This window comes from Hyposmocoma kahamanoa, unplaced genomic scaffold (genome assembly GCF_003589595.1).
Source record: "Hyposmocoma kahamanoa isolate Upper Pololo Valley unplaced genomic scaffold, ASM358959v1 202, whole genome shotgun sequence".
Taxonomy (NCBI): domain Eukaryota; kingdom Metazoa; phylum Arthropoda; class Insecta; order Lepidoptera; family Cosmopterigidae; genus Hyposmocoma; species Hyposmocoma kahamanoa.
Genome location: NW_020653726.1, coordinates 2,674,617 through 2,701,632, shown reverse-complemented (window position 1 = coordinate 2,701,632; position 27,016 = coordinate 2,674,617). Strand labels below are relative to the sequence as shown.

General features: G+C 34.6%; 1 protein-coding gene across 1 annotated transcript in view; it reads left to right on the top strand.

Annotated features, from left to right (window-relative positions):
* The first annotated feature begins 2,753 nt into the window (after positions 1-2,753).
* Positions 2,754-27,016, top strand: part of LOC113227015 (pituitary homeobox homolog Ptx1) — a 76,668-nt gene continuing 52,405 nt past the window's right edge. Inside the window, exons 1-2 of the mRNA XM_026459870.1 lie at positions 2,754-3,115; positions 15,033-15,357. Of these exons, the coding sequence (XP_026315655.1) occupies positions 15,162-15,357 (196 nt within the window). The 5' untranslated portion in view covers positions 2,754-3,115; positions 15,033-15,161. The remainder of the gene's footprint in view (positions 3,116-15,032; positions 15,358-27,016) is intronic.

Sequence of the window (27,016 nt, the reverse complement as noted above, 5' to 3'; positions counted from 1 at the left end):
TTCTTATGAAAGAGTTCGTTCAGGGAAATACCTTACCTTACCTGTTTCTGCCGCCCAGCAGTAATGTGAGCGTTATCACGTTTCGTTTTTGAAGAGTAAGGGTACCTACTGGCGAAATTACAGGTACATTAGACTTCTCAACTTAATTTTCAGGGTAAGCTCTTAGCGGAATTGCATCTGTCATCGAAATGTTCCTCCCGTCACTTGGTATAATAAAAAGAAACGGATGCCAGTTGCAGGTACAAAAATTTTTTCAGTTAACTATTGCGGCGATTTTGTATAAGCTTTTGTGAGACGTGGACAAGAGCAAGACTGGTACTACGGAGAATGAGGGGAGTGTAGTTGCTGCCATTTGGTGAATGTAGCAGCTTGAGATAACCGGCACAAACTTGCAAGTTTCTATTTGCGGTAATTAACAATTTAATTAATCACAGATTTCGGCATTTAAAAAAATTTGTCGATTATTCTCAACTGATTCTGGTACGTGCGCAGTTTCACGTTTTGCATTGCCTTAGATGTGCTCATATTGTGTTTAGTCTCTATCCAGACATTGCTACGCCCTTCAAGGTTTCGTGTGTTTGATTTTACGTAGTATTATTAAGGGATATATGTATAAACTGCAATCAATAAAGGAACCTAAAGAACAATCGAAGACTTCACGTGTTTAATGGTAACCTAGTTGTGACTTCTAATCTGCTTTCCGTCGTGGCGTTTCTTTCTTTTCAAAAAAATCTGCTGTGATTTTAGCGGCCCAGTGGTTATCAAAGTGGGGGCTTGAGCCCTCCCGGTCTCGGGTTCGATTTTCTATATGAGCTTTTTAGGAAGCAAACTTATTATGAATTGGCATTTCGTCTGCTTTTCTTTGGTAGTGGTTCCGGTGTTGCACAGTACCTACAGTGAATTTTCTAGTTTGAGACTGGGTAATCGGTGCGCTTGCTTCGGTTTATTAGAAGAAATTCCGTAGTATACTAAGTTCTATTAATGGCTCATATACTTAATAATAAATAAATAAAAAAAGGTAATATAGATAATAATATAAAATAAATAATGCCTAGGATATAAAAGGGTTTTCAAGTAAACAAATTTTGAAGGACATGTCGTTGAACTCTTTTATAATCTTTATTAAACTTTTAATAAAATGCTTGGAAATCAAAGTAAATTTATCTGTGTTGGAATATTAAGTAAGGTAAAATTATGAATTTATTATTTGGTAGATATACGTTTATTAGGCTTTAAACTTACCTAAAAAGATAAAAATGCTTGGATTAAGTTATTCAAAATTTATTAACTTTTGTAGGAAAAGAAAAAAGACAGTTCGTAGAACAACGGCGTAGACCGCTACGACAAACTTAGTAATTCGAGCTTTCTATGCTACGATTTACATTTGTGATGCTTTCTACTTAATCTTTATCTATAGAAGTTTATATAGATACCTAAAACATAACCCTGACATTCTTTATTTTGTAGGTACATATGTACAAGATATATATATTATTTTTTTCATCTAAAACATTGTGAAACTTACTTATAGGTACTTACTTACGTAATCATAGATATTAATAACAATCGAACGTTTAATTAAATTCTTGAGTCGGAAAACTCTCGCCGACCATTCATTTCCCGTCGGTCGTTTGCCGTCGGCGGTACACCGATTCTGTTTGTGTAATATCTGCCGCGAGCGACTGTAGTTTACGTTATGGAGCAGGTAAGGTTGAAAGCGACACACAGTACATTTGCACTCACTTACAATTCCCATTTAATTAGAAAAGTGCACTTGATTGGGACGCGGGAAAACTGGCGTTTGAAGTCTATCGGCCGGCGGCAGCGGGCGCGATTGCGGGCCGCCATGTTGCGGCGGGGCCCGCCCCGCGCTTCCCGCTATTGGCCGCCGGCGCCGGGGGCGGGGCCTCGCGAACCCGAATGTTGCCAGCTTTTTGAATAAATAATTTCAGTAATTTAAGTAATGAAGGCAATTATGGCGTTGTTTAGCTAAGTTTGCGCGGCAGCGAGAACTTTATATTTATACGGTTCTCTTTATGTAAGGCGGGTGCGGTGCCGTGGTTAATGTGCGCGATCTGTTTACGTTGCGAGTCGAGCGTTTATTTATTGCGGCCGGTGCCGGCGACTGCCACGCTGCCGCTGCTGCACGCCAATTTAAACTGCAATTATTTGTATGCTTTAAGCGAAACGTATTGCTCGATTTGTTTGCTTAAATGAGTTTGCAACTTAAGCAAAACGAAGAAGATGATATAATTCCAGGACTTAACCATAGCATATACAGCAGCTGCACACCACTATTAGAGTCGTCTATATACTTGCAAAGACAATTACATTTTTTCTTATAACACCTTTACATAAACTGTGGCCATAAATCTTCGAAAAAGTCAAAGTTTCCAAATCTATAGAATCACTTTCAAGTAAAGTTTCGTCGGGGTATTCCGTGGAAAATCTGTGTCCACACTTCAGCGGCAGAAGTAAACAGTGACGTCACGAAGCGTCATAGCGAGCCGATAAAAAGTCGATTTTATTCGCCCAAGTTCGGCCAGCTGACTGCCTCCCCTCCTGCCCGCGCGCCACGACGCTCACTCGCCGCTCCACGCACGAATTTTCAGTGTGGCGAGATTTCAGCGTAAGCAGGACGGGTGTATATAAGCGACATGCGTGCGAGGAAGAGGGTGGGTCTTGAGGGGCGGCGGCGCGGTGGGCGGGCTGGATGATGTATAGAGTGGCGGAGTTAGGTTCAAATTGCGCCGGGAAGTGGCCGAGATTAGAGCCAGCGCGGGCCGCACCGCGCCGCGAACGTAAGCCCACTTAAGACTGTTTTTAATACTAGTATTTTTTACGCGATCCCGACAGGATTTACCGGATAAGCGCCGTCGCCGCGATCGTGCGCTTTGATTTATCGGTTTCGGATTCGTATTCGGTTTGTTTCTGGTGTTTACGTTAGTGGGTGACGTCTGGCCGCGGGTGGACGCGCGTAATCCAGCGGCTTGTACCAGATTATGACGGATATCATCGGATTGCGTGTACATATACTGTGAAAACCAGCTTCCGAGGAATCGCTGAACTTACTGCCCCGCTTCGCTGTCGAAAACCCAGATTAATCCGTTCACCAGTAAGTATGTCGGTGTTTTCATTCTGAAAGTCCCCGGCCAATGGTATGAATGGATCTGGTACTTACAGTCTGATATTGTAGGTCGAACTCTTTTAACGGAGCTTATACGGAGCATTACAAAAAATACAAGGTACAGATGTTTAAAAATGAACCTGTTCATGCCACCGACCTTCTCAAACTTAGTTGAAAGTATCGTAAGGCGAACGTATCTACTAATGATATATCAGAGAAATCTTACGACTTAGCAGAAAAAAAATTAATGTAACCGTCACACCGCCGCGTCGTCGCTAAATTTCAAGTAAGATCATGACCAACGTGTGTAGATTTTAAATCTTTTTAATTTTTTTTAAAGTATGTAAAATACATGTCTACTTATTTTGAAATATACACATTACACTAGGTAAGTCTACTTGTCATAATAATGGTGTACATTATTATGACAAGTAGAAAAAAAGTAAAAAAAATATATTTTGCAATGATACATATTTTCGAGATTATATTTTATTGATATAGCAATATATTATAAACAAAAGGCGATAAATGCTAAAGAATTACAATATAATATCAAAATATGTATGCATAACAATAAATTTCTACGGGTAATAAGGTTAGTATTGCAATATTCATAACTAAAGGTCGGTGTACACTCGTTTTAAAAGTTTTTGCTCAAATGTCATAAGTACTTAAAATGTCTAAGTAAGATGGGCTGTTAAAACGTTTTCTTTCTAGGAAATTAATATATTTATTGTTAAAATAGACGTCCGTTTATTTATACAGTCGCCGGTCACTTAATTTCTTAAATTATGAATAAATATACAGAAATTCAGAAGAGCGTCTAAGGCCATGCGACGGGCGTTTCTTAGTTTGACGTCATTTTAAATGATATGGCAAATGTTTACATATAACTTCTTAGGTTTTCACGATAGTTACACGTAAGAAATTAAACAATTTTTTTCACAATGTTTTGGCCCCTTTCCGGTCCTTCGGTCACCGCTAACTGGACCATTGGAACTGTAAAGGGCGTGAAACGTTGGTTTGTATGAAAAAACAAATCTACGCGATTTTTATACAAAATTCTTTATTATGCTTAGGATATTTTAAAATTTATAGAATGTTGTTAAAATTTATATAATATATATTTTACCGTCTTAAAAAAATAGCAAAATGTGGAGCTTTTTGCGCGGAAATTTAGAAGTTTTTGAACCCGGGTAGTATTTTAATTGAAACTAACGGTCGCCTATTAAACCGCTGCCGTGAAAAATTAATGTGATAGAAATAAACTATGTCATCTAAAGTTTGATATTGATAGCAACAACTTGTAATGAAGTTGATCATGCTGTCAAAATCTTCGCACAATTGATTAAATTCCCTATTTTTTAATTTAATGAAAATGTTACATTCTGATCTTATATGTACTGAATGTCAAAATATTTATAAAACTAAGTGACGGGACGAACAAGTCGTATGCCAGTTGGTAAGCGACACTCCTGTCCGTAATAGTTGCAGTGTCACTTAGGGCCTTAAATCGCAAACATCTCTGGGGTTCTGCCATTGAGCCTGTCATCCTGAGACAAGTTGACAAGTCCCATGTGCCTGTAATTTCACCAGCACCCTTCAAAACCGGAACGCAGTAACGCTCACATTACTGCTTGGCGGCAGAAATAAAAAAAAAGAAATAAAAAAGTAACAACATTGCAGCCATATCCACAGATCATCCTGTTTATTTGTAATTTAATTAGACTACTTATTTCCTTATATAATCTAATATCAACAATATTTCAAGAGACGTGACTTGCAACGGGCCTCTAATATTTAATTTTCTATATCGAACCACTAAAGTTATTATTTGGGTTACGGTACGTATCTATGTGATATTTTTCTGATTAGGTGGCTGACGGTTCAATTAATTAAGTACATAAATAACAGTAGCCTACGGTATACTTTCCCTTACTGCGATAATTTTTCTATCATTTTTGGGACAAATATAATCTTTTTTGATAATACTTTATTGTATGTAGGTGTCGTGTTACGAATTGTGCTTTAATAAAATAAATATAATTAAAACTATGGAATACAAATCTATGTAGTCCAAAAAATCATCAACTCTAAAAAATACAGTAAAACATCGAGGTAAATATAATATCTTTTATACAAGATTGAGTCCCGATTTTAAAATCAAATAATACAGCAAAACATCATACTTACAAGAATATAACACCTTTTAATTAATAAAATACACTTTTTGAACATGCCCCGCCTTATATTATTTTTAGTATGTTATTTCACGGATATTTATTTTTATTATTGTGTTTTACTATTCTGCAATAAAGATAATAAAATTTTTAAATGACCTGCGATTAAATTTGATTCCACTATGAATGTGAATTCTTTTTCTTATCAAGAATCTGTACATTAAAATTACAAGTACAATTTAGGAATATACTTTATATAAATCACTTTAACTCGAATTGAAGTAACATACAATAAAGTAAAAAAATAAAGTTGTTTGCATAATTCGTTTCAGAATTTCATATTCTACGTTGTAATGTAAGTATACAAGTTTGCTAAAAATTTCAAGTCACATCCGTCAGTGTTATGAGGTTCCGATCCGGACATGTTCAATAAAACAAATTTTTATATTTAATGAGGAGGCTCAATTCTTCAAATTGCGAAGTGTGTGTAGTTCCCGAGGATTTATATCATTTGCTCATGGAGTGTGTTCGGACGGAACCTATCAGGGTGCAGTTATTTGCACAGGTTGGTTTTGGTACATTTAATGTTGGGTGGTTTCAGTCCGTTTTGTAAGAACCAACAAGAAGTGCCGCGAAGATTTTGTATAGGTGTGTAGTTAGGTAGTATTTTGGTTTATCTGTTTAGATTCTATTACTTACTTAAGTATCTTCTTGTTGTATTGTTTTTCCAATGGGGCTGCGGGCTGACATATTCAATAATAATCAAAGCACTAAAAAAAAAAAAATTTTGTTTTCATAATACCAAGAGCCGGGACAAACAAGTTTTCTGTCCATAACAGTTGCAGTGCCACTACAGAGTAGCAGATCGCAATTTGAGAAGCACTGGCATTGTGCTCGTCATCTTGAAATATAAGTTCAGAAGCCCCATGTGCGTGTAATTTAACCAGCACCCTCAAACTCTTCAAAACTGGAACGCTAATGCTAACATTACTGCGTTGCGGGAGAAATAGGTAGGGTGGCAGTATTTCCCAGAATGAACTCTTTCATAAGGAGCTCTATCTGATACTAAAACTTTTACTTTTACTACTACGTTATACTTTTTTCTATTCTTTCTTCACATATCTAAAAAAAAATCGTACTTAGAATTTTTGTAAATATCACTTCGTTCATTCTCGGACTACAGTTCACTACCTGATTTTCGTGGCAATTTTTATTATTTAAATATTCAAGTATATTATCGTGTAATTATTAAATAACATTTCATGACACAATGCAGGAATATTAAACAATATTGCACGATAAAAAATCGAATACTTAAATAATAAAAATTGCCACGGAAATTTGGTAGTGAACGCTAGTCCGAGAATGACCGAATTATATTCGCAATATTCATTGAAACTTCCGAATAAAAGTGTTCACGTTTAGAAATGAGACAAAATGTCGACTATGGAGCACCGAATTATTGGCGTTGTACGGTATCACTGCGGTTATCAGCCTGATAAGACACGATATCGGGGCGAGCATTATAGCTACGACAAATTATGTTTTTGACTTGAAACTTGCTTCTTCTTGATCGTTCATTAGATGGATAATAATTGATTAAATTCTAAGATTGCTGGCAAAGGCGTTGTTTAAATGCACAGCAACACTGAGTGAAGATATAGTGCAGTGCTTGGTTTTGAAAGTTAGTGATTGCGAGGTGTTATATATTTTGTTCATTTTAGATTGTTATTGTGTACATATTCGTTGTTATTCAGAACATCTTGAATGTGATAAAATGTTTAAGATTAAGTTATTTTGTTTGAGAGTTATGGGTCCAGTGAGTATCTCTTTCTTGGATGAGTAAGTAGGAGCAATAAGTTATAATATCTTACATTGCATTCAGTTGCCTTGCATATTTATAAAAAACTCCTCTGACTTGACTGACTGAAACGTATTATTGGTGGTATAAACAGCACATAAAATCTCAAACGACTGTGAAGTTTGTTGCATCAAATAGTTCTTACTGTTTGCTCATGCAAATGAAAGTGTTTTTGTTAAACAAATGATTCTGTACATTTGACTAATCATAACCTAAAAATCTGTCAGGTATATCGTAGCTTTTTATGAGATGCTAATTTTAAATCAGCATGCTATAATTATTATATAAAATGTCATATTTCATATTGTGCACACTGCACAGATCTTTTAAGGACATGCAATTTATTTTTTGTGGTGATAGAAAAAATTATATTGTAATAATACCTTTTTGATAATCAAAATTACTGGTAATCAGAAATATTTATATAGAGTTAGATTGCTGTCACGTTTGTAGGTGTGTTTTTTCATTCTCTCTTCAACACAATAATAAAACATGTGTTATGTGTTTGTCCTTGCTTATTTATTATTTAGTTAATAAATTTTATTGTTTGGTGTTATTCAAAGTGTTTCGCTTTTACTTCAACTATAATTGTCAGCTTGAAATTAAGAAAAATCTGTGTAAAATAGGTTCGTATGATCGGTACATAGGAGTTATTTTACCTATAAAAAGGATGATACAGGCAAAGCCAGAAGGTAAAAATTTGATTATGGTATCACGGAATCACTGATTTAAATGAAAAATCTCAGCGTGAAACTGACAAAATGATATGAATGACCTATTTTTATCAATCTATTAGATACTTATAGTATTATTGTGTCACTGTTGACTATGTGAACACCTCAGTTCATTGTTGATAAATCGGCTTTTATCTTCTATTTCACTTTTTCATATGAGATTTATTCGTATGGCAATTGATTTTGTATGGAGTTTCAATGCGTGCTTTTTACACGAGAAGTCAAGTGAGACTCCCTGCTGTATCTGTAGTTAGTACTTATTTGTGGTAGACGCTTTTTGTTTATTTTATTAAATATTTTTTTACGAGGTTTTTCGTATTATTTTATTACGTTAATATGGAAATTTAAAAACGCATTACAAGTTAGTTTCAAAACAGTTATTAGTTTAACGGTGTAATGTAGAGTGAGTAACTTTGTTGAAGTGAAATAATTGTGTTGATACATGCAGCACAACGTAAATAATATTGTTAGTTTTAGCATTACTGGAGTACCGAAATCGAACATAGTATAATGGTGATAAATTGACATATTTCTGTTCTTCTCAAATTCCTATATTACATAGTATTGAGTAGCAGATGCCAGTGAAAACACGTAAGTGTAAAGCAACAACTTCTTATTCTAATTGCTTTATAGTATTAGGTACTAAAACACAGATGTCAACTAAAACACCTCAGCGTAAAACTGACAATATGACTTATTCTAATTCTTCGCTATCTGATTGCACCTGATAACAGTATTGATACACTAATATCTATGAAAACACCTCAGTGTAATGCTGACAAATTGACTTAATTTTTATTCCCTATCTATTTGCCACTGTATATATAGTATCACGAAATTACGGATTTAAATGAAAACATCTCGGCGTTAAATTGACAAAATTACATAATCCTATTTTTCTGTCTATATGTATGTATGTTACTGATATTATTACTTTGTCGCTCTTGTTTATGAAAACACTTCAGAATAGTACTAACAAATTTACTTGTATCGTCTATTCTTCGCTATCTATTTGACACTGATAGTACCTAGTAAGGAATTACTGATTTATAAGAAAGCATCTCGGCGTGAAACTGCCAAATGACTTAGTTTTATCTTTTCTATCTATAGATAAATATGCTACTGACAGCAAATATACTACTGCTACTAATGCCACAGTATCATTGATGTCTATGAAGACACCTTAGCATAAAACTTTAAAAGTGATATAAAAATAATAATGCGCCAGACCACCACAACAACTCTCGATCTGAAACAAAGAACGAAATTATCTTCGAGGCACTAACCAGAATACCCAGACCAGAATGAATTTCGATAAGTCTCCTAATAGATCATAAAGGGAATCAACCTAGAGACCTTCTCTTCTAGCTTTGACAGGTCATCAATATCAGTCAGTTGACATAGTCCCATTCTTCCCTATTTATTTGCCATTGATTCAAGGTCAATGGATGCAATCACTGAATAGCTGGTGTTTATGAAAATACGTCAGCTTGTAGCTGACAAGGTAATTTTTTCCTATTCTTGTGACCCACTAACTTACAGTAACTACTTTCAAAATATCAATATCTTTAAAAAGTACATCATCGAAAATTATCAAAGCCGTAAACCGTTGTTATCGTTCGATACACGAATAGCCTCAAATATTTACAACTGTGTCGTGTTTGATTCAAATAATGTCACATGGATAGGAGAAAACGTTGTCCAACACTAAATAAATATTGGAAGGATAAAAGACAACATCGGAGGCATAAACGACGATGTTTCACATTATTCGGTGTAAGCACAGAATGGAACTTTAAAAGATATACTCACTTTAGTGATTTTAATTTTGAAATTACAACCATGCCAAACTCAAACACAATCTTCGGCCATTTTCTTTTTTTATGATATTAGGTGATGGGAATAAGTGATAAGGAATAATACAGACGCACTTAATTTTAGATAAGTTTAGTTTGCATTAGTGCGAATTAACAACGTGGAATATCTCAATTTATATTATATTTAAATTTAAATTAGATTGTTTAATGACTAATAGTAATGTAATTAATTAGTATTATTATTATAAATTATGGGAAAGTCTAAATATATTCGATGTAAAACAGTGGTATTAATAACGTACTTTTGGTAAAATGAAGCGACATAATTATAATCCTACGTCAATAAACGAATTCTGTTGTCAATGATCTTATGTACCTACTTATGTATGTGTATGTGAAACTTTTGGGATGATGATGTAAATTTTTTTATATGAGCATAAAGAAGTTATTGACTAATTTCATTAGTAGAATCTGTATACCTCTATCCCGAAAAGTTATTTTATCATACGAAGAGTACGATTATTGTGGATTGTTTACAGTTTGCTTATAAAATGTGGCATAACCATTATTCTATTCCCAAATGAATTGCGTTTGACTAAATCAGCAAATGAAAATACAAACGCTTGTTATAAATGCGTTGGTTGTAGATTGTATAGAGCAGTTCAATGACGGCACAACGGCTTTTTACTTTGTTTGGCAATCGCTATAACTCCACGTCACGCGACAACACAACATGCCATTAGAAAATCATAACGCATTAACAAACAAGTCTAAAAATTACTTAAAAAACAAAATCGCGACTGCAAATATATTTAGCTGGAGAGATAAAAAAATGTTCACCCCTCACTATTTCGATTATTTTTTATAGCCTTATGACACTCCCACAATCAAGATCAATTTAACGACTCCTCATAATATGTCAAATCCATTAAGCCGCTTAGGCTGTACAGCGAGAAAAAAATTGATATACATACATACACTTGAAAAACATAACCAGGAGGCAGGAAGGCAGTTGGGTTAAAAAAATACAATTCTAACTTGCTCCACAAATTAGTTACTGTCGATCCGTAATTGTCTATACTACATACCTTCAAAGAAACGCGATAGATAAAATACGTGTAAGATAACATAACACAAAACATGTGTTACACATGTACTTTGATAGAATTGCTTGTACCACTCAAAGATATGGTGTGATTTAGAAGTGTGCTGGAAGTATGCTGCGGTGCCTTTGTTCGCATGTCGCCAGTTACGTTCCACAAGTGATAAGAAGTAAAAGTAATCTAGACAACTTGATATAACAGATAGTACTGGCCGTAAGAATGCTATCTGGAGAGTTTATGTTTATGGATATACTTTTTGTGATTGTTTCATAAAGCCTATTTTATGATCATTAATACGTAATGATGTATCTACAAGTCGGCACAAATTTTTCAATAAATCTATTTCACTAAAAAAAGTCATTGGAAGAATGACAAGACAAATAAGTAGAAGGGAAATAGAATACAATAGGCGACTATGTTACTAAATGTAGGGGAGAGGTGTGTCAGTTGTAACAAAAAAAAATCAATTCTTCATAATATTTTAATTAGTAAACACAGCGCAATACTTTTTAGCCACAATCATTTTAAGTTATTTAATAATAAAATGAAGTAACAAAAAAGTACATTGAACTCTAGAAAATGACACTTATTAAGATCAGCTAATAACGGTACAATTGCGGCACTAAGAGGGTCAATTGTAACAGCAATGTGAGTCAATTGTAACATACAAAAATCGTCAACAGTAAAAAATACATTAAGTAAACTCTTATCAGAAGTTTATGCTAATCACTTAACAGTCGATACTACCTCACCTCGAATTCAAATTTTTCCCATGCTGAATCGGTTCTATTGAACGTGTCACAATTAATTTTTTTAAAAACAAAATGCCAAAATGTGTATCGTATACTATACGTGTTCCATTTAGTTTAGTTGATGTAAAAAAATCATTGGTATATGTAAAGTACCTATTTTGAATACAGCTGTTGTCTTGTTACAATTGTACCTCCTTGTTTTGTTACTTTTGCACCACTACCGCCTTTTGGCAAAGAAGACTTAGATAATAAAAATCTATCGTAAATTTGATCAACTCACATACCTGCACGTATAGATTAGATGTTGACTTCTACGAAAATCACCACTGATCGTTGTAATACTGTTTTATTTAACTACATTAACAAAAACTGTGTTAAGCAATTACTTTCATAAACTTGCCACATTTCAAATTGTCATCTACTGATAGAGCATGCGCAAACTGTTTTAACCTGTACGTTTGTTCGGTAAAACAACATCAAATTAAGCTTCGATTGCTGCCAAGAGCATCTGCTATTCGTCAATAAATGTCGTGAAATAATAGATGTTACAATTGCCTCCCTGTTACAATTGACACACCTCTCCCCTACTATGTATGTAGAACTCATTCTGAAAGAGTTCGTCCAGGGAAGTACTGCCCACCTTGTCTATTTCTGCCGCCAAGCAGTAATGCGAGCATTACTACGTTCCGGTTTTGAAGGGTAAGCGATTTGAAGCTCTGAGTGGCACTGCAACTGTTATGGACACGCATGTAGCTTGCCATCAGGCGCATGACTTGATCGTACCGTCACTTGAAAATATATAAAAAAAACTAAACAGCATTTTTTCTTTGCAACGCACAGTAGAACAAGTGGCAGATGCTCTTTTAAATATTCATCATCAGCAGCCTGTCGCAGTTCAATACTGGACATAGGCCTGCCACAGTGTGCGCCATTTCGCCCGGTCCTCAGCTACCAGCAACCTTTCGCAGATCATCACTCCAATACGTTTGCCGAGTCGTGGTCTCCACTCAAGAACTCGCTTTCCTCATCGGGTTTTTGTCAGATTTAGCCAGCTCACTGCCACTAATTTTCCTAAACATTAAACGTGACACTTAAGTTGGTATTGGTACATTATAATCTCAGTACAGAGTACTAAAAAAAAACGACCACAAAAGTACGTGAAATTACATATATTTGCCAAGTTTTATTGAAATCGATTACCAGAAAGTGCGCAAACCTGGATTCATCCCCTAGTTCGCCAGTATACGGAACTTGACACAGGAGATAATAAAAATCGGTTCTCACTACTCAAAGTATGTTGAGAGAGAAAATCGCCTTGAATTGGAGAATAGCAAAATCAACCATTAAAATAATTGCTCCTTAAGTAAAATTGAGGCGCTATTTATAAAAATGAATCTTCATGCTTGAACAGCCTCCCTTAGAGGTGGATGATTTTCTTCAAAATGAAATGGGATCACTATGGAGGTACCCTCTTTCCAACAAGAAAAGAATCATCAAAATCGGTACACAAGTACTGGAGTTATCGCGTAACATACATACAAAAAAGAAACATACAGTCGAATTGAGAACCTCCTCCTTTTTTTAAGTCGGTTATTGGAAATTGAAAGTCGGCTCTACGAGTTGTTTTATTAGAATTAGGTAGTATTAATTTTAATTACCGATGCATTCTAAATTTCACTTGTAACAACTGGTGCATTCTTAAACAAATATTTATTAAGAAGAAAAGATATTTTTAATTATCGTTTGATAGAATTATAATAAAGTATAGTAGCAGTAGGGCTCGTTGTGAAAGAATTCGTCCACGGAAATACTGCCACCTTACCTATTTCTTCCGCCACGCAGTATGAGTATTACTGCGTTCCGGTTTTGAAAGGTAAGGATGCTGGTGATATTACAGGTACACGGGACTTGTCAATTTGTGTCTCAGGGTGACGGGCGCAGCAGTAGTGTAAGTCAGATCCTTGCGATTTAAATCTCTGATGTAACTGCTATGGACAGGAGTGTCGCTTACCACTAGTCGCACGACTTGTATGTCCCGTCACTGTCGTGTCGTAAAAAAGTCATAACACATTTTCCACAATTTAACTTTACACAAAGATTCGCCACAAAGTGCCTTAGGAAATTGGCTTCAAAAATGAGACATGGAAGAAGAATTTAGCGTATTGAAATAAAGGATTCATTCGTTCGTTCGAACCCGACGCGATCGTGTTTTAATAGAGCGGGCCACTTTCACCAACTTAAATCTTTCGGCTTAAAAAAGGCTTTGCATGGGTTTAAAGGGATGAGCGAGGCTCAGCGGCTCGATTGCTGCCTTCGGCTTTGCCCAATTACTCGACTCAAGATGATATTCGAATAAAAACGTCATTGTCACGACTGTTTACTCAAACTTTTGCTAGTTTTGCTTAATTTGCGGAAGTTCTTGACTTAGAAAGTTTCGTCATAAGATGGCAAGTGTGATTTGGTTGTATGTTGTGGCGTGATTTGTATAGAAATCGAGGGAATTGAGTTGAAACACGTTGTATTAAGGTTGAAGGTGAAATTCACCGAATATACCCTACGTACCTCTCCTCTCTAGCGCATAAAAAAGAAAAACAATTATAAAAACTTAATTAAATCGATATTGGGAAATTACACGCAAGCTTCATTTGGCCGACAGAATTCAGAACGTCCCGCACATTATCGCTTCAGCGCGGCTTTGTTCTTTTTGCTGAATATTGAATTTCCGCTATAGGCCACTCGTATGCAAAAAAGGCAATTAAACCTATAAATCACTTATATGTGGCCTTTTTCCCACTTTTTCCCTCTACGGCGTGGAATAGCGAGTTATACGCTGCCCAGCCACTGACATGGTTATTTGAATTATGAAAGTAGTAAAGTTGTATATCTCCGTGTTTTATGACCTTTATGTTTTTTACGACGCAAACAGCTTGTGTACGCTCGCTTTAAATCATACCGAGTGAATTGATTTACAATCTTTCAGGAATTTTTCGTACGTTTTTAAATTACTATTATCTAGTTTAAAATTGGTGAGTTTTCCCACGCCTCGCGAACTTTAACTGTTAGTAATCCTATTAGAATCAGATATATCATCATCAACCTATTTATAAGTCCCATTGTTGGGCACGGGTCTCCTCACCGGCGAGGTATTAGGCCGTAGTCTGCCACGCTGGTTCAGTGCGAGTTGGGGACTTGACCCGTTTTCTGGTGTTGTGTACCTTCTTCGACGTGCAGATTTCATAACCACGTTTTGCTTCATCGAAAAGCTCACGGTAAATTTCAAATTCAATTTTGCACATAAATTCCGCAGGTGAGAGGAGGTCAATTAGAGACAATGGACGTTATTCAACAATCTTGTAGGTTTTAAAAATATGCGAGGGAATCGACATAAAGTTAAAACTGTGCGTTACTATTAAGTACTTATCTTCTCAAATTATTCTAATCTTTGCGCTTCTTTTCAGGTGCCATCAGCGCATGTGCTAATATCCGCCACTGACAATCGACAGTCGCGAACGCGGCTCTTTCCCACCTCGTGACCATCAAACGTCATCATTCACCTACGCGTGTATAAGGAGGCGCTAGCGGCCGGCATGGAGCCGCTAAGCGAAAACGGACTCTGTCTCTCAGAGCTAGAGCTGCATGGTGGAGGGCACCTGCACGAATCAGTGGCAGCTTCAGTGGGAACAGCCATTTCCAGCCTAATGGCGCCGTTGCACCACGAGCCTCAACACACTCCGTTACATCACGCCCCGCCGCTGCATCACGAGCCACTGGAAAAGTTGAAATGTAAGTCCAAATCTTCCTTACTTGTATGAAATATGTACCAAACTTGTCTTCGGCAATCATAACTAAACAACATCAAGGGAGCACTACATCACACCAACACGTGAAATCATTGTTGTATATTAAAACGATGTATCAAAAAGTCTACGTTTGTTAGATAACGCCATGGCGTAGTAGCTTTTATAGAGCCGAGATGACTTCACAAACAAAGAAAGGCAGACTATCCAATATTGCGCGTTGAAATTGAACTTGCATGGAAATGAGCAAGTATATCAGCAATCGTGCCGATCTATTTCCGCGAGAAACGGAATTTGTTTTATATTGGCGAATAAATCCTTTTAAACTCCATTGGGCCAGTAAATAAAATAAAGAGGATTTTTCGTGTTTCATTCCGAGGCATATACGGTCGAGTCATTTCTCGGCGCATTTTATTTTTATTAAGATATGTAGCTCCTCAGTGATGGGATGGTTTACTAAGGGTAAATAAATAAGATTTTCGCTTTCTCTCTGTGTCTGTGCATTGTTTTGTTTTTTTTTTTTAAATCTGATTGTATCTGAAAGAATTGTTCGCGTGAGATGATTCTGTTCTGAGTCTTTTCTGTCAACAATGACGACGTGAGAACAAAATAAGTGTTTTATCAAGACTTTATTTAAATTTAGCTCATTGTTAGGTAGGTACATAATTTTGTATGCACACTCGTACATAGGTACATCCGACAAAATTTTTAGGTTTCAATTTTGTTGATAAAATTATATAGAGATATATCTTGTTTTATTTACAAAGATTACGCCTGTACGCGCACTTTACAGGTAAAACAACTGACGTCGTGTACGTAATTAGCAATATTGTATATATCGAACTGGAAATTTTAAAGCAAAAAGAGCTTAGACTTATACTATAAATTATAAATGTGAAAATTCTCACCTGTATGTCTTTTTAAATGTTTGAACGAGAATTGTGAGAACAAAGGATATGTCATGAGTGAATTTTTTTTCATTTTTTATTTGTACAGCAATTTAACTTTTACGTCTACCTAAATAAAGCACACAAAAGAATAAAAAGTAAAATTGTGCACGTAAAATGTCAATATAAAACTTTCACGTCATCGAGGGACAACAAAAGGCTACAGAATTGATGCACGTGCTGCAAAGCGTTCAGCCGATGACTTTATTTATGACGGGCGCGGAATAAAAACTCGAGCGATGGACATATCCCGGTATATTCCGGAATCCAAATATTCTAACCAAAAATAAGCACTATTCGGCATAGATTGCTTACTTTAATTAGCTTCTAAATTTGGGTCCGCTACTAAACAACCAATGTACGCTGGAATATAGAATTAGTGTAGTATATTTTCGTAAAATAACCACTAATGGGAGCGGTGTAAAATTCACCGTGACGATGTGGGCACAGCGTTTTGTCATAATACTCTGTATACAAAATTAAGGATTATTCATTCATCTCGTCCCTTGCTCATTCGCAATTTTCTTCTTTTATTCTCATCGATATCGTGTCATGTCTCTGTTATTTTATTTTTGATGATATACACTTGTTTCATTGCATTAGTGTGTGTATGCAGCTATAGCGGACTGTACGCATGTTTATTGTGTGCTAACGACAAGTGAGCAAAAACAGATATAATTTATTTACAGAGTTTATTTACACTATATTAACTAATTGCAAAAGTTATGACGACAGCCACAAACCAAAACAATGAGAGGATAACAAAAATGTCGTAATAGTGCGAATAAAACAAGTAAATTTAAATTTGGAATTTGAATAGAAAGAGTGGAAAGATTAAAAAGGTTAGAAATACAGTAGAAGTATTTTTTGTCCTTCGGGCAGGCTAAGGTATTTAAGCTATACTGCCTGATTTCAAATATTATAAATACAGTACGTAATAATTAAGATTTATCACAGTATTATGTTATTAGAGTAATGATTACAGTTAAAATGTATTTATTTTCAGTAAGAAAATCAAGGCGTTTCGTAATAGGTATATAGAAAATAACATAGCTGAAGGCTAAACACAAGTTTACCTTCTTTATGCTACATATAAATAACAATTAACCGGAAGGTTCATTCGGTTTCTGCCGCGTAGATCACAAATACATACTAGTACATCGCTTATTATTAATTAATAGTAATATTTAAGTGAACATCGTTTTTTTAACGTCGATGTTGGTACAGCTGAAATGGTTTATGGAAGACATGGTATATTTCATTTAATCCTGTCGTAAAATCCTTTTAAATGATCTAAAATACCTAGAATTTAGCAACTTGATAATATTGAATATTGCGTAATACGCAGATAAGTACGTAAATACGTACTTATGTGATTTATTATTAACTAAATTCTTATTTTAAAATTTAAATATTAAGAATATTTTGTGATCTCTTTGTTTTTATTTCCTGTATTTATGTGTACTCGTGTATCTTATAGAAAGTATATTTTCACAGTTAATGTACTTTTTAAACAATACCGAAAATCTTCGGTAAAATAATCAAATAGTATTTTTATCATAAAATGTTAAATGAAGAGGTCCCGCATTCTATTCCTGGAACGACTAACATGAGGAATTAACTTTTCTAAATTGGTATTGATTTATGTTTTTTGCAACAGGATTATTTTGCAACGGGATTAAAAACTTTGCTTCTTCTTATTCTTGTGCTCTGGTATTTATAGTACAGGGAAATCCCTAAAGCGAGACCAGGCAATTGGTGTAGCCATTTTGCATTTTATAATTATTAGAGTATAGGTACTCTAACAACACAAAGCATAACACATCTCCTTAAGGCGAAATGATATCGTGGTTGCGTAGGTTTTAAAGCGTGTGAAGTAGCAGCGGAGAAATTCATTTCACGATATTAAAACATTTGTCTTTTAGAAATAAAATATACTCTTTTACTGTAAAATAAACTCACTGTCCCCTGAGGTCGTTGTTATGGAACAAACACACAATCAAACTAATTTTATTGAAGTATCTCTAATAACGATCAAATGAAACTGATTAGTTAATCATGTTTCTGGCCCCATAGCTCCCTGCCGGTGTCTTCAGTTTTTATTCAATTAAAAAATCATGTTGAATTCGTATTCTTAACGTCGAAAAACCGACTAACCGTGTGGATGAAATACGTTAAAACGTCTATATTGGATCTCACTATACCTTAACATGTGATGATTCTCAATTTGTCTAACATGTACTGGTCATTCTACAAATTAAGTTGTAATATCGGTGCTGCGACGAATCGCGAACAAACTATGGCTAATCGGATAGTTTTTACAATCGCATCAATATCGGATTACGCTCCCCCGTGTTTAGTTGTGCAATTAGTCATGCTCTGGGGACCGAGGGTCCAGTGCACACCCTTGAAGGATGCTCTATGTGTTTGATTACTTAAAAATTGTACAGCAGGATGCTCTACATTGATTATTTATCGAATCGAAGCTTTTATAACATCCATTCGAATTGGTCAATTTCCGAATGAAATTACGATATGTGTGAAATTTGAAAGTATCTTTAAAAATACGACTCTACAGGTCTATGGGAAAAATATTCAATTGTGAAAACACTACAAAAAAAGGAAAAATACTTGCGCGCGCAAATGTACAGGACTGTGAAAAAACAAAAATAACAAAGACTATTGCGCTTGGATAGGAAATCGACTTTCTGCCTAGTATTATCCTGTATAGTACAGTTACTGGCATTAATAAAGAAAAATCTGCAGCAACGTTTATTTGGATTTCATTATAAATATCTTAAGCATGAATGTTTATCTACATGGACTACTATTAATCAATCTACTAGTTAAAAATACAAATTCAGACAGATGCAATGTATTGAAAAAAGACAATACAAATATGTTAAATGATTCAACCAGCGAGGACTAGGTTAGGTTAGAAACACATAAAAAATTAAGAAACATATAAGCGTTATTATTCTAAGTATACGTGCGAACAAACGCCACAGTAAAAAAATCTAAAATTTCGAGGAACAAAAAAGACAAAACACAAATCCTCACATTAATGTCAAACAACGTGAAATACGAGTATACTTGGATATTGTTTTCTTAGATAATGTCCTGTAATACTGGAATTATGGCAAGGTTAAATTGTGAAAAGAAAAAATATTTGATCAGCAGAATAAGTTTCTTTTTACCACTAGACAACTTTAAACAAAAAAGAATATTTTCTTTTAAAATGTCAAATGTCTTTCAATGTTTATGGTCATTTAAAAAAATATATTTTAACGCGCATTTTAAAAATTGGCGGGAGTTTTTGGTTCATTTCATGAAAAGAAACCTGAGTGTAAATTTATAATCATTCAAACGTAATTAGATACCGCGTTTGCGTTAAGGTTTTTATTTCGATCTGAATTAGATGTTTATAATGTTTAAATTAAAATTTTAACGCAAACGTGATAGTTACGTTTACATATTTGAAAACTTACGCTAAGACCGCAGAACTGGTGAATCGTAAAAGTGTCGTATTTTGTCATGATTGTGCCAAATCACACTCACCGTTACAAAGTCATCAAAATAATGATGTATTACCTCATCCACCGTATTCAGCATAGTCCCTTCAGATTTTCACTTGTTTCGGCCTTAACAAAATTATTTGAATGGACACGATTTTAATAATAACAAAGAAAGCACGAAACGAGACTTAGAGCTGTATTTTATAACTAAAGACAGGAATTTTTGTGAAAGGTGGATTCTAAAATTACCCGAAAGACGATAAAAGACTGTATATCAACATGGTAAGTACATAATTGATTATAGTTTGATATAAGCTTTTTAAAAATATTTTTCATTTATATTTTGGCCAACCATTAAAAAAAACCTGCATCTCGGGGTTATTCATCAAATAGCGGTTACGAATATTTTCGTATCAATGTCGATAACCATAAAGGTACTTTATATCTAATTATAAACTAACGAGTTTACCTTTTTTACTACACATTTTGAAGCAAAAAAAAACCACTTAGGACTTGTTTTCTATATCTTTTTCTATGATTTACACATATTTAGTGTCTACCTTGCATTTTTATTCTTACAAAAATATTGCTATCGTCGAAAAAAAGTTTTCTAGTTGTTTTACAAATTCAAATTTTCAACAATGACTTAAGGCAATAACGTTTAGTATTACCAGTTTCAAAATTGCATGATTGTTTTTGACCAATATTGTTAAAGCTTAGGGCATTCAGTATTGAGTAGCAGTGTAGTACTACCACCTTGGCCTATTTCTGCCGCCAAGCAGTAATGACAGCATTACTGTGTTCCGGTTTTGAAGGGTAAGGATGCTGGTGAAATTACAGGCACATGGGACTTGTCAACTTATGTCTCAGAGTGACGGGCGCAGTGATAGTGCTCCTCAAATCTTTGCGATTTAAAGCTCTGAGTGGCATTGTAACTGTTATGGACAGGCGTGTAGCTTACCATCAGGCTCATGACTTGTTCGTCCTGTCACTGTCAATGTTCTTACATTATGATCAAGCAACATATTATATCTAATGCTTATTTTTAGATAGGCACAAGTTTCCTACCACTTTTCTTGTGGCAGAAATCGGGAGAAAAGTTAAAGGTCATGCTGTGGTAAGAAACTTGTAACAAATAATAATAATTTAGTGAACTACACTCCCAAAATATTGTTAATTTGAATAAATACTATAATAATTGCACATATCCACAGATTTTATGTTTTATTTAGTTTACATATATATGTACTGTTTATAATTCAAAACAAACAAACAATAAAAATATCAGTAGTTTAAAAAAACTTTCGTCCAAAACAACACAACAGAAGTGAAACTGGCGTAAACGCGATGAATCGCAATCCATCACCCACCCAACAAAAAAGGGCAATCATTTAAAGTCAATTCAGATGAATTTGTACTCTGTCTCTTACCCTCTACAATCTTCTCGGTATCCCTGTCTCTTTTGTTTGTTAAAAAACAACCCTCGGAGTTGGTGGAGCATTATATTGCGATGATTAGCGTTGCACTTGCTCGCCATTGAATTTAAATGGGGGATTAAAACGTGCGTTTTATTTATTAAAGCCCTATTGTGCCGATGTTCATTAGCCAATTGATGTCTGCGCTGCTTTTGTTGTTTTGAATAATGGACATTGTATATTTTCTTAAATATCGACATTGGCAGTTCAAGGGTGCATTTTGAAAAATTTCGAACGTAAACGTGTTCTTTGGTATAGGCGGAAAAGAAATCTCTAAAGAGAATGAATGAGTGGAAAGACAAGTCTACTGATATGCTCGAAATATTAAGTAGTTATCAGAGAAAATAAAGTATTTATTGAAAAGTGGTCTTACAAATCGTACCGAGCAAAATAAAAGTTACAACATTTTATATGTAATGTAAGTTTCAAACTTTAGTGATGTCACAGAAAAATAAAGCTGGCACAAATTGAAGCGACTCTGGCGCCTAATCCGATAAAATGTAAGAATGACAATGTGAACTTTGTTGGTTATTTTAATAAATGAATTGAAATTATTAACTTTCATAATATGTTGCGTTGTGTCTACTTATGTTAGATCGAGGAGGTTCAGATTTAGAAACACAAAAAAAATAAGGAATCCACTTGCATAATTCAATTTTCTTTTTTAAAAAAAATCTGTGTATATTGGCCTGGCTTATCCGTCGAAGATTGTTCTCATATCCGGATTTTTATAAAATACGCGAAAAACACGTTTCGTGGCTTTAATTTTAAATTGAGCAGGTTTTGCGAGATCTTGGTAAAGCCTTTCGATCGGTGACAATGGTTTTTTTCGCCCTCCCGGTTAGATCTCATTATTTTCAAACGAAAAAAATATGGGAAACTAATTACGTGGGATTCAGATCAGCTTATCAAGGATTTTCACACGTTTCTTATGAATGATGGTAATTTTTTATTTTTTTATTTTACTTTTTGTTCTTTATTTTATATTATATTGTGCATCATATAAATGAAAATGAAGAACAAAAAGTATGAATAGAGTTCGAAATTTGTCTGAGTGATTTCAGTGATGACTAGCTGCGTGCGTTCGAAAACGCTCTCATTAGGTATTCAATTAATTTGTTTTAGACAGTTCATTATTTGAGCTCTCTCTACATTATATTAAAGGTTAAAGTATGAAATTGCCGTCCTAAAGTTCTAGCTAATTTTAAATTAAATTAAGTCTTTTCACTATAAAATTCAGATTGAAACTTTTTCAATTAAAATCTTAAGACGTTTTAAATTAAATTTTGGCGTTATTTATTTGATTTCATTTTGGATGAATACGTAGATACTTACTATGAATTTGTTTAATTTGAGAATACTCGAAACGTTAAGAACGTACTTAGTACTGAAGAACTTAAGGTAGATAATGTAGTAGTAGTAGAGCTCCTTGGGAAGGAGTTCGTCCAGGGAAATACTGCCACCTCACTTATTCCTGCCGCCCGGCAATAATGTGAGCATTACAGCGTTCCGGTTTTGAAGGGTAAGAGTGCTGAGGAAATTGCAGGCACATGGGACTTGTTAATTAGTGCCTCAGGGTGACGAACGCGGTGAAGTGTCCTTCAGATATTTGCGATTTAAAGTTATGGACAGGCGTGTCGCTTGTCACCAGGCGCATAACTTGTTCGTCTCGTCTCTTGGTATAATAAAAAAAACAAGTTGTAAGGTGTTCTTAAAGCAGATTACTTGCTAAGTACAAAAGAATAACTAATGACATGGCTTGATGTAACTATGCTCACAATACTGACCCATCTGCGCGAAATTGGCAAAGGAAAAATAAATGTAGAAAAATGGATAGCACACGAACTGTTTAAATTACAACGGGCAACACTCGTTGAAGCTCACACTGTCTTGAATCGACGCAAGGAGATCGTATGTGTAAATGAATTTTTGATAATAATATGATCAAGACATTCTGGCGTGCTAAAATAGTCAGTAATTGTTTGGTCATCAAACTGCGGGGTAATTGACCATAGTTTCTTTAGATTCAGTAGAACTATGACCGTTGATGACTATCATGAAGAAATGCGAACGATGATGACAACACTGGTAGAGTCTATTTTGTATTTATGTGAATACCAAGTGACGGAATGAACAAAGCGTGGTAAATGACACGCCTGTAACATTTGCAGGAACATTAAATCAGACATACACTGAAAAAAAGGATAACCAAAATGTTTCAGTTATTTTATTTTTTACCACAATTTAGTTAGTCGTTGTCAAAATGTGTTTGGATTATTAAAAGTGTGCATTTATGAAACACAAAACTCTGGTTACGTATTGCCGTAGTTTTGTAGCCATCAGTTTTTTTATTTATTTTTTTTTATTTGGATCAACAAATACTAGACACAATTAAAACTTACAAGTAAATTTTTTTATAGTAAATATGTAATGATTGCGTCACCAACACCGTTAACCACTAATTACTACAAAAAACAACTGAGAAGTGGTGATGCATTTCTAATAAAGTACTGAAGAATAAAAAAATTAAAAAATAGTTATACACAATACAAACCAGTCAAACTTTGATACGAAAATAATAATAATAATTACTACATAAGTATACATGGGTTATAACATAACAAGTTATATTGTGTGACACAAGGTTCCAAAGCTAATATAAAAAGTTACTATGCTATAAGTAAACGAAAGTTATGCTATAAAATATCAACTTTTTTTCAGTGTAAGTTGACAAATCCAATGTGCCAGTAATTTCACCAACACATAACGCTTCTCGGCATAAAAAGATAAGATGCCAGTACTTCCCTGGATAAACGCTTTCACAAAGACCTCTACTGAGTAAGAATAAGACTAAGAAAACTTTATTAAGTTCGCCAAGACACATATGAATGAACTTAAGTATCATAATATAAAAAATATTATACACTTAAAACTATAGCACAATAAAAAAAAATTGACAAAGAAAAATAATTTGTATAAATGTAATTTACTTTTGATTCTTATAATAATTGTCATAATCAATAATAAAGACACTATATTAATAAAAATAAAAATTAAGGGAGTGTCGCGGCGCACGCAGACGGAACTTGCTCAGCGTTTAGCTACGAATTCCTACCTGTAGCGCAGGTTTGCCAAGCCCGATATTGCTACTAAAGCTTCACCGACACTTCTACATGATACTCACACTACCCAACAAACCTTCTTCATACAGGAATCGCAGATTGAAGTTCTTCACCACCCTCCATACTCTCTCCACTTGGCCTTCACCGCCAACCATTTTTTCTGCAATTTAGATAATTATCTTCACGAAAAACAATTTAGTTTCCTTAAAGCGGTCGAAAATAAGTTTCAAGACTTTGTGGATCCCGCGTTCTATTCTAAATAAAAGGGATAAATGTGCTTCCAATAACATGGCCAATGTACATTAATAGCGGGATGTACTTTATTATTACTTTTAAGGGGTGTCACCAAATAAATGGTTTAGGTTTTTACTATTAAATAACGGTCTTACAAAAAATATATGATACACCTGTGGATATTGTCTAAGGAATGTGCTAAGACGTTACACGACAGGATGTACTTTATCCGATCATACAAAATCTTGAAAACAGGCTAAAATAAAAGTTTAAAACGAATTATTTATGAATATAATATCTAACTTGGTATATAATTTTTATATAGAAATATTTATCTTTATGTACTACAGAGAACCTGCTAAACTCTGTTTTTCAACTGAAGCCCCTATAGTTATTAAATTCATATTTATCCCAATATTTGCAAATTGCTCAGCGGTTTAACGACACGCCGCACCACCCGCTGCCCAGTCATTCGCCTTCGGGCGCATGTCGACATCGGATCTGTGTCAAATTTTCTCGGCCTGTTCTTATTTTATTCATAATATTAATTTACAGCGCGCGGCTTACGAGACGCGAGAGGCGACCCCCCCCACCCCCCACCTCACCTCCTAAAATGTAGACTCGCGTCGCTTAACACTTGTTCTAATTAACCTGTACAGATCGGCAATATCATAATTTGATCTCTATTATTTATATTAGTACGTATTAAGTTCTTCTGCATGCGTTTGTATACTCATTGTACCTTTCTTAGGCTAAGCACATAATTATTCATCGTGCATCAGTGCATTCGTGGCGTGAAGCAAAGCCATTCAAATATTAGCTCTGCTCCGAGATTATCAGGTTATCTTGATGTAATCTGACCGGCGCGCGCGCACGCCCTTGTTGATATAACGTAATGTTGGCGTCTGCGCATACATCTCCTAGTTTTCTAGTCATAAAATGCTTTTAGGATAAATATAGTTTATCTAAAGTTTCTTTTGATAATGTTTTAGAGTGAACAGTCCTTTTTAAATTCTGATTTAACATTGTTTAAGTTTTGCTGTACAGTCGGATCAAAATGATACGAAAGATGAAACTAACCATAAGCACATCTGAAGTTGCTAATTTTAGCTATAAGGTCAGACTGGTCAAAATACCTGCACTTTTTACAAAACTCGACTCTGTATTAACGTAGATAAAGAACATTTAACATTATAATTAGAAACAGTTGAAATAGCAACTCTGTCTCTCAATTTCTTCTCCTTATCATGTCGATGGCATACACTATAAGCTTGCCATCGTGGTGAAAGGCTTTGCCAATCGTAAGGTACTCGTCGAAAGTTGCCCAGGGTGCGCTGGACGTACAGGGAAGTAATGTAGTACAGTAAAGGAAAGTAATGGTACGTAGTGCGGGGAGGCACCTTTTGTGCACCCTAACTCTTTCTCTACTGAAATATTTATATAGATAAATGACTATTTTTGGTTATGTAGATATTTTAGGTTCGCTTGGCCGTTTATATTTTATGCCATTGACTATTTATATTACAAACTTATAGCTGAATGGCCAACACGCTTATGATACTTTTATTGCACTATTTTCAAAATATTTATTTATAAAATTATTATTTATAAAAAACTAAAATTTTTCATACATACGTTTTTTTATAATAGAACAAACTTAGAAATATAATCTACAGATTTCTTGTCGTAAATTGGACTGTAGTCTAAATAGATAGGTAGCCCAAATAAAGTCTGTAAATTAGTTTTAAAAGAACTTGTATCATATTTCATCTCATCTCATTAATTCCCGCGACGAATACACAAATTTCATCTTTACAACACAATTTAAGGCGCCTTTATATCGCTTTTACTTAAATTTTGATTCCAAAAATTCACAAGTCTAAACTTTTTTATATTCCCAATATTTCTGAGTAGTGTGTGTTATTTATTAGCGTAAAAACAGCGAAAGGCCGGTGCCACACTGTCTGTCTCAAAGGCGGCGTCACTATAATTTTTTTTTAACTAAAAAAAATGGCAACCCCTGTGAGGACATGGGGTACCGTTGCAGAACCGCTTTGATGTCACTGCGATAAATTATTTTTTGTAAGTATCATTTTTCGTCATTCTATACCAATTTGCATTTTTTTTTTGAATACACGATGACAAAAAATATGCAGCTTGGCGGCAAATTTATTCAAAAAATAATTCAAATTAATCAAGTTAATTGACTTAAAGTTTCAGTATGTTATTAACAAATCTATTTTAGGATTTATTTTTAGTTAATATAATTAAGGTTATAAGTAAACAAACTTTTACTACGGATTTAAAAGTACCTGTTTTTATTAGGAAACTGAATAAGACTTATCAGTTGCT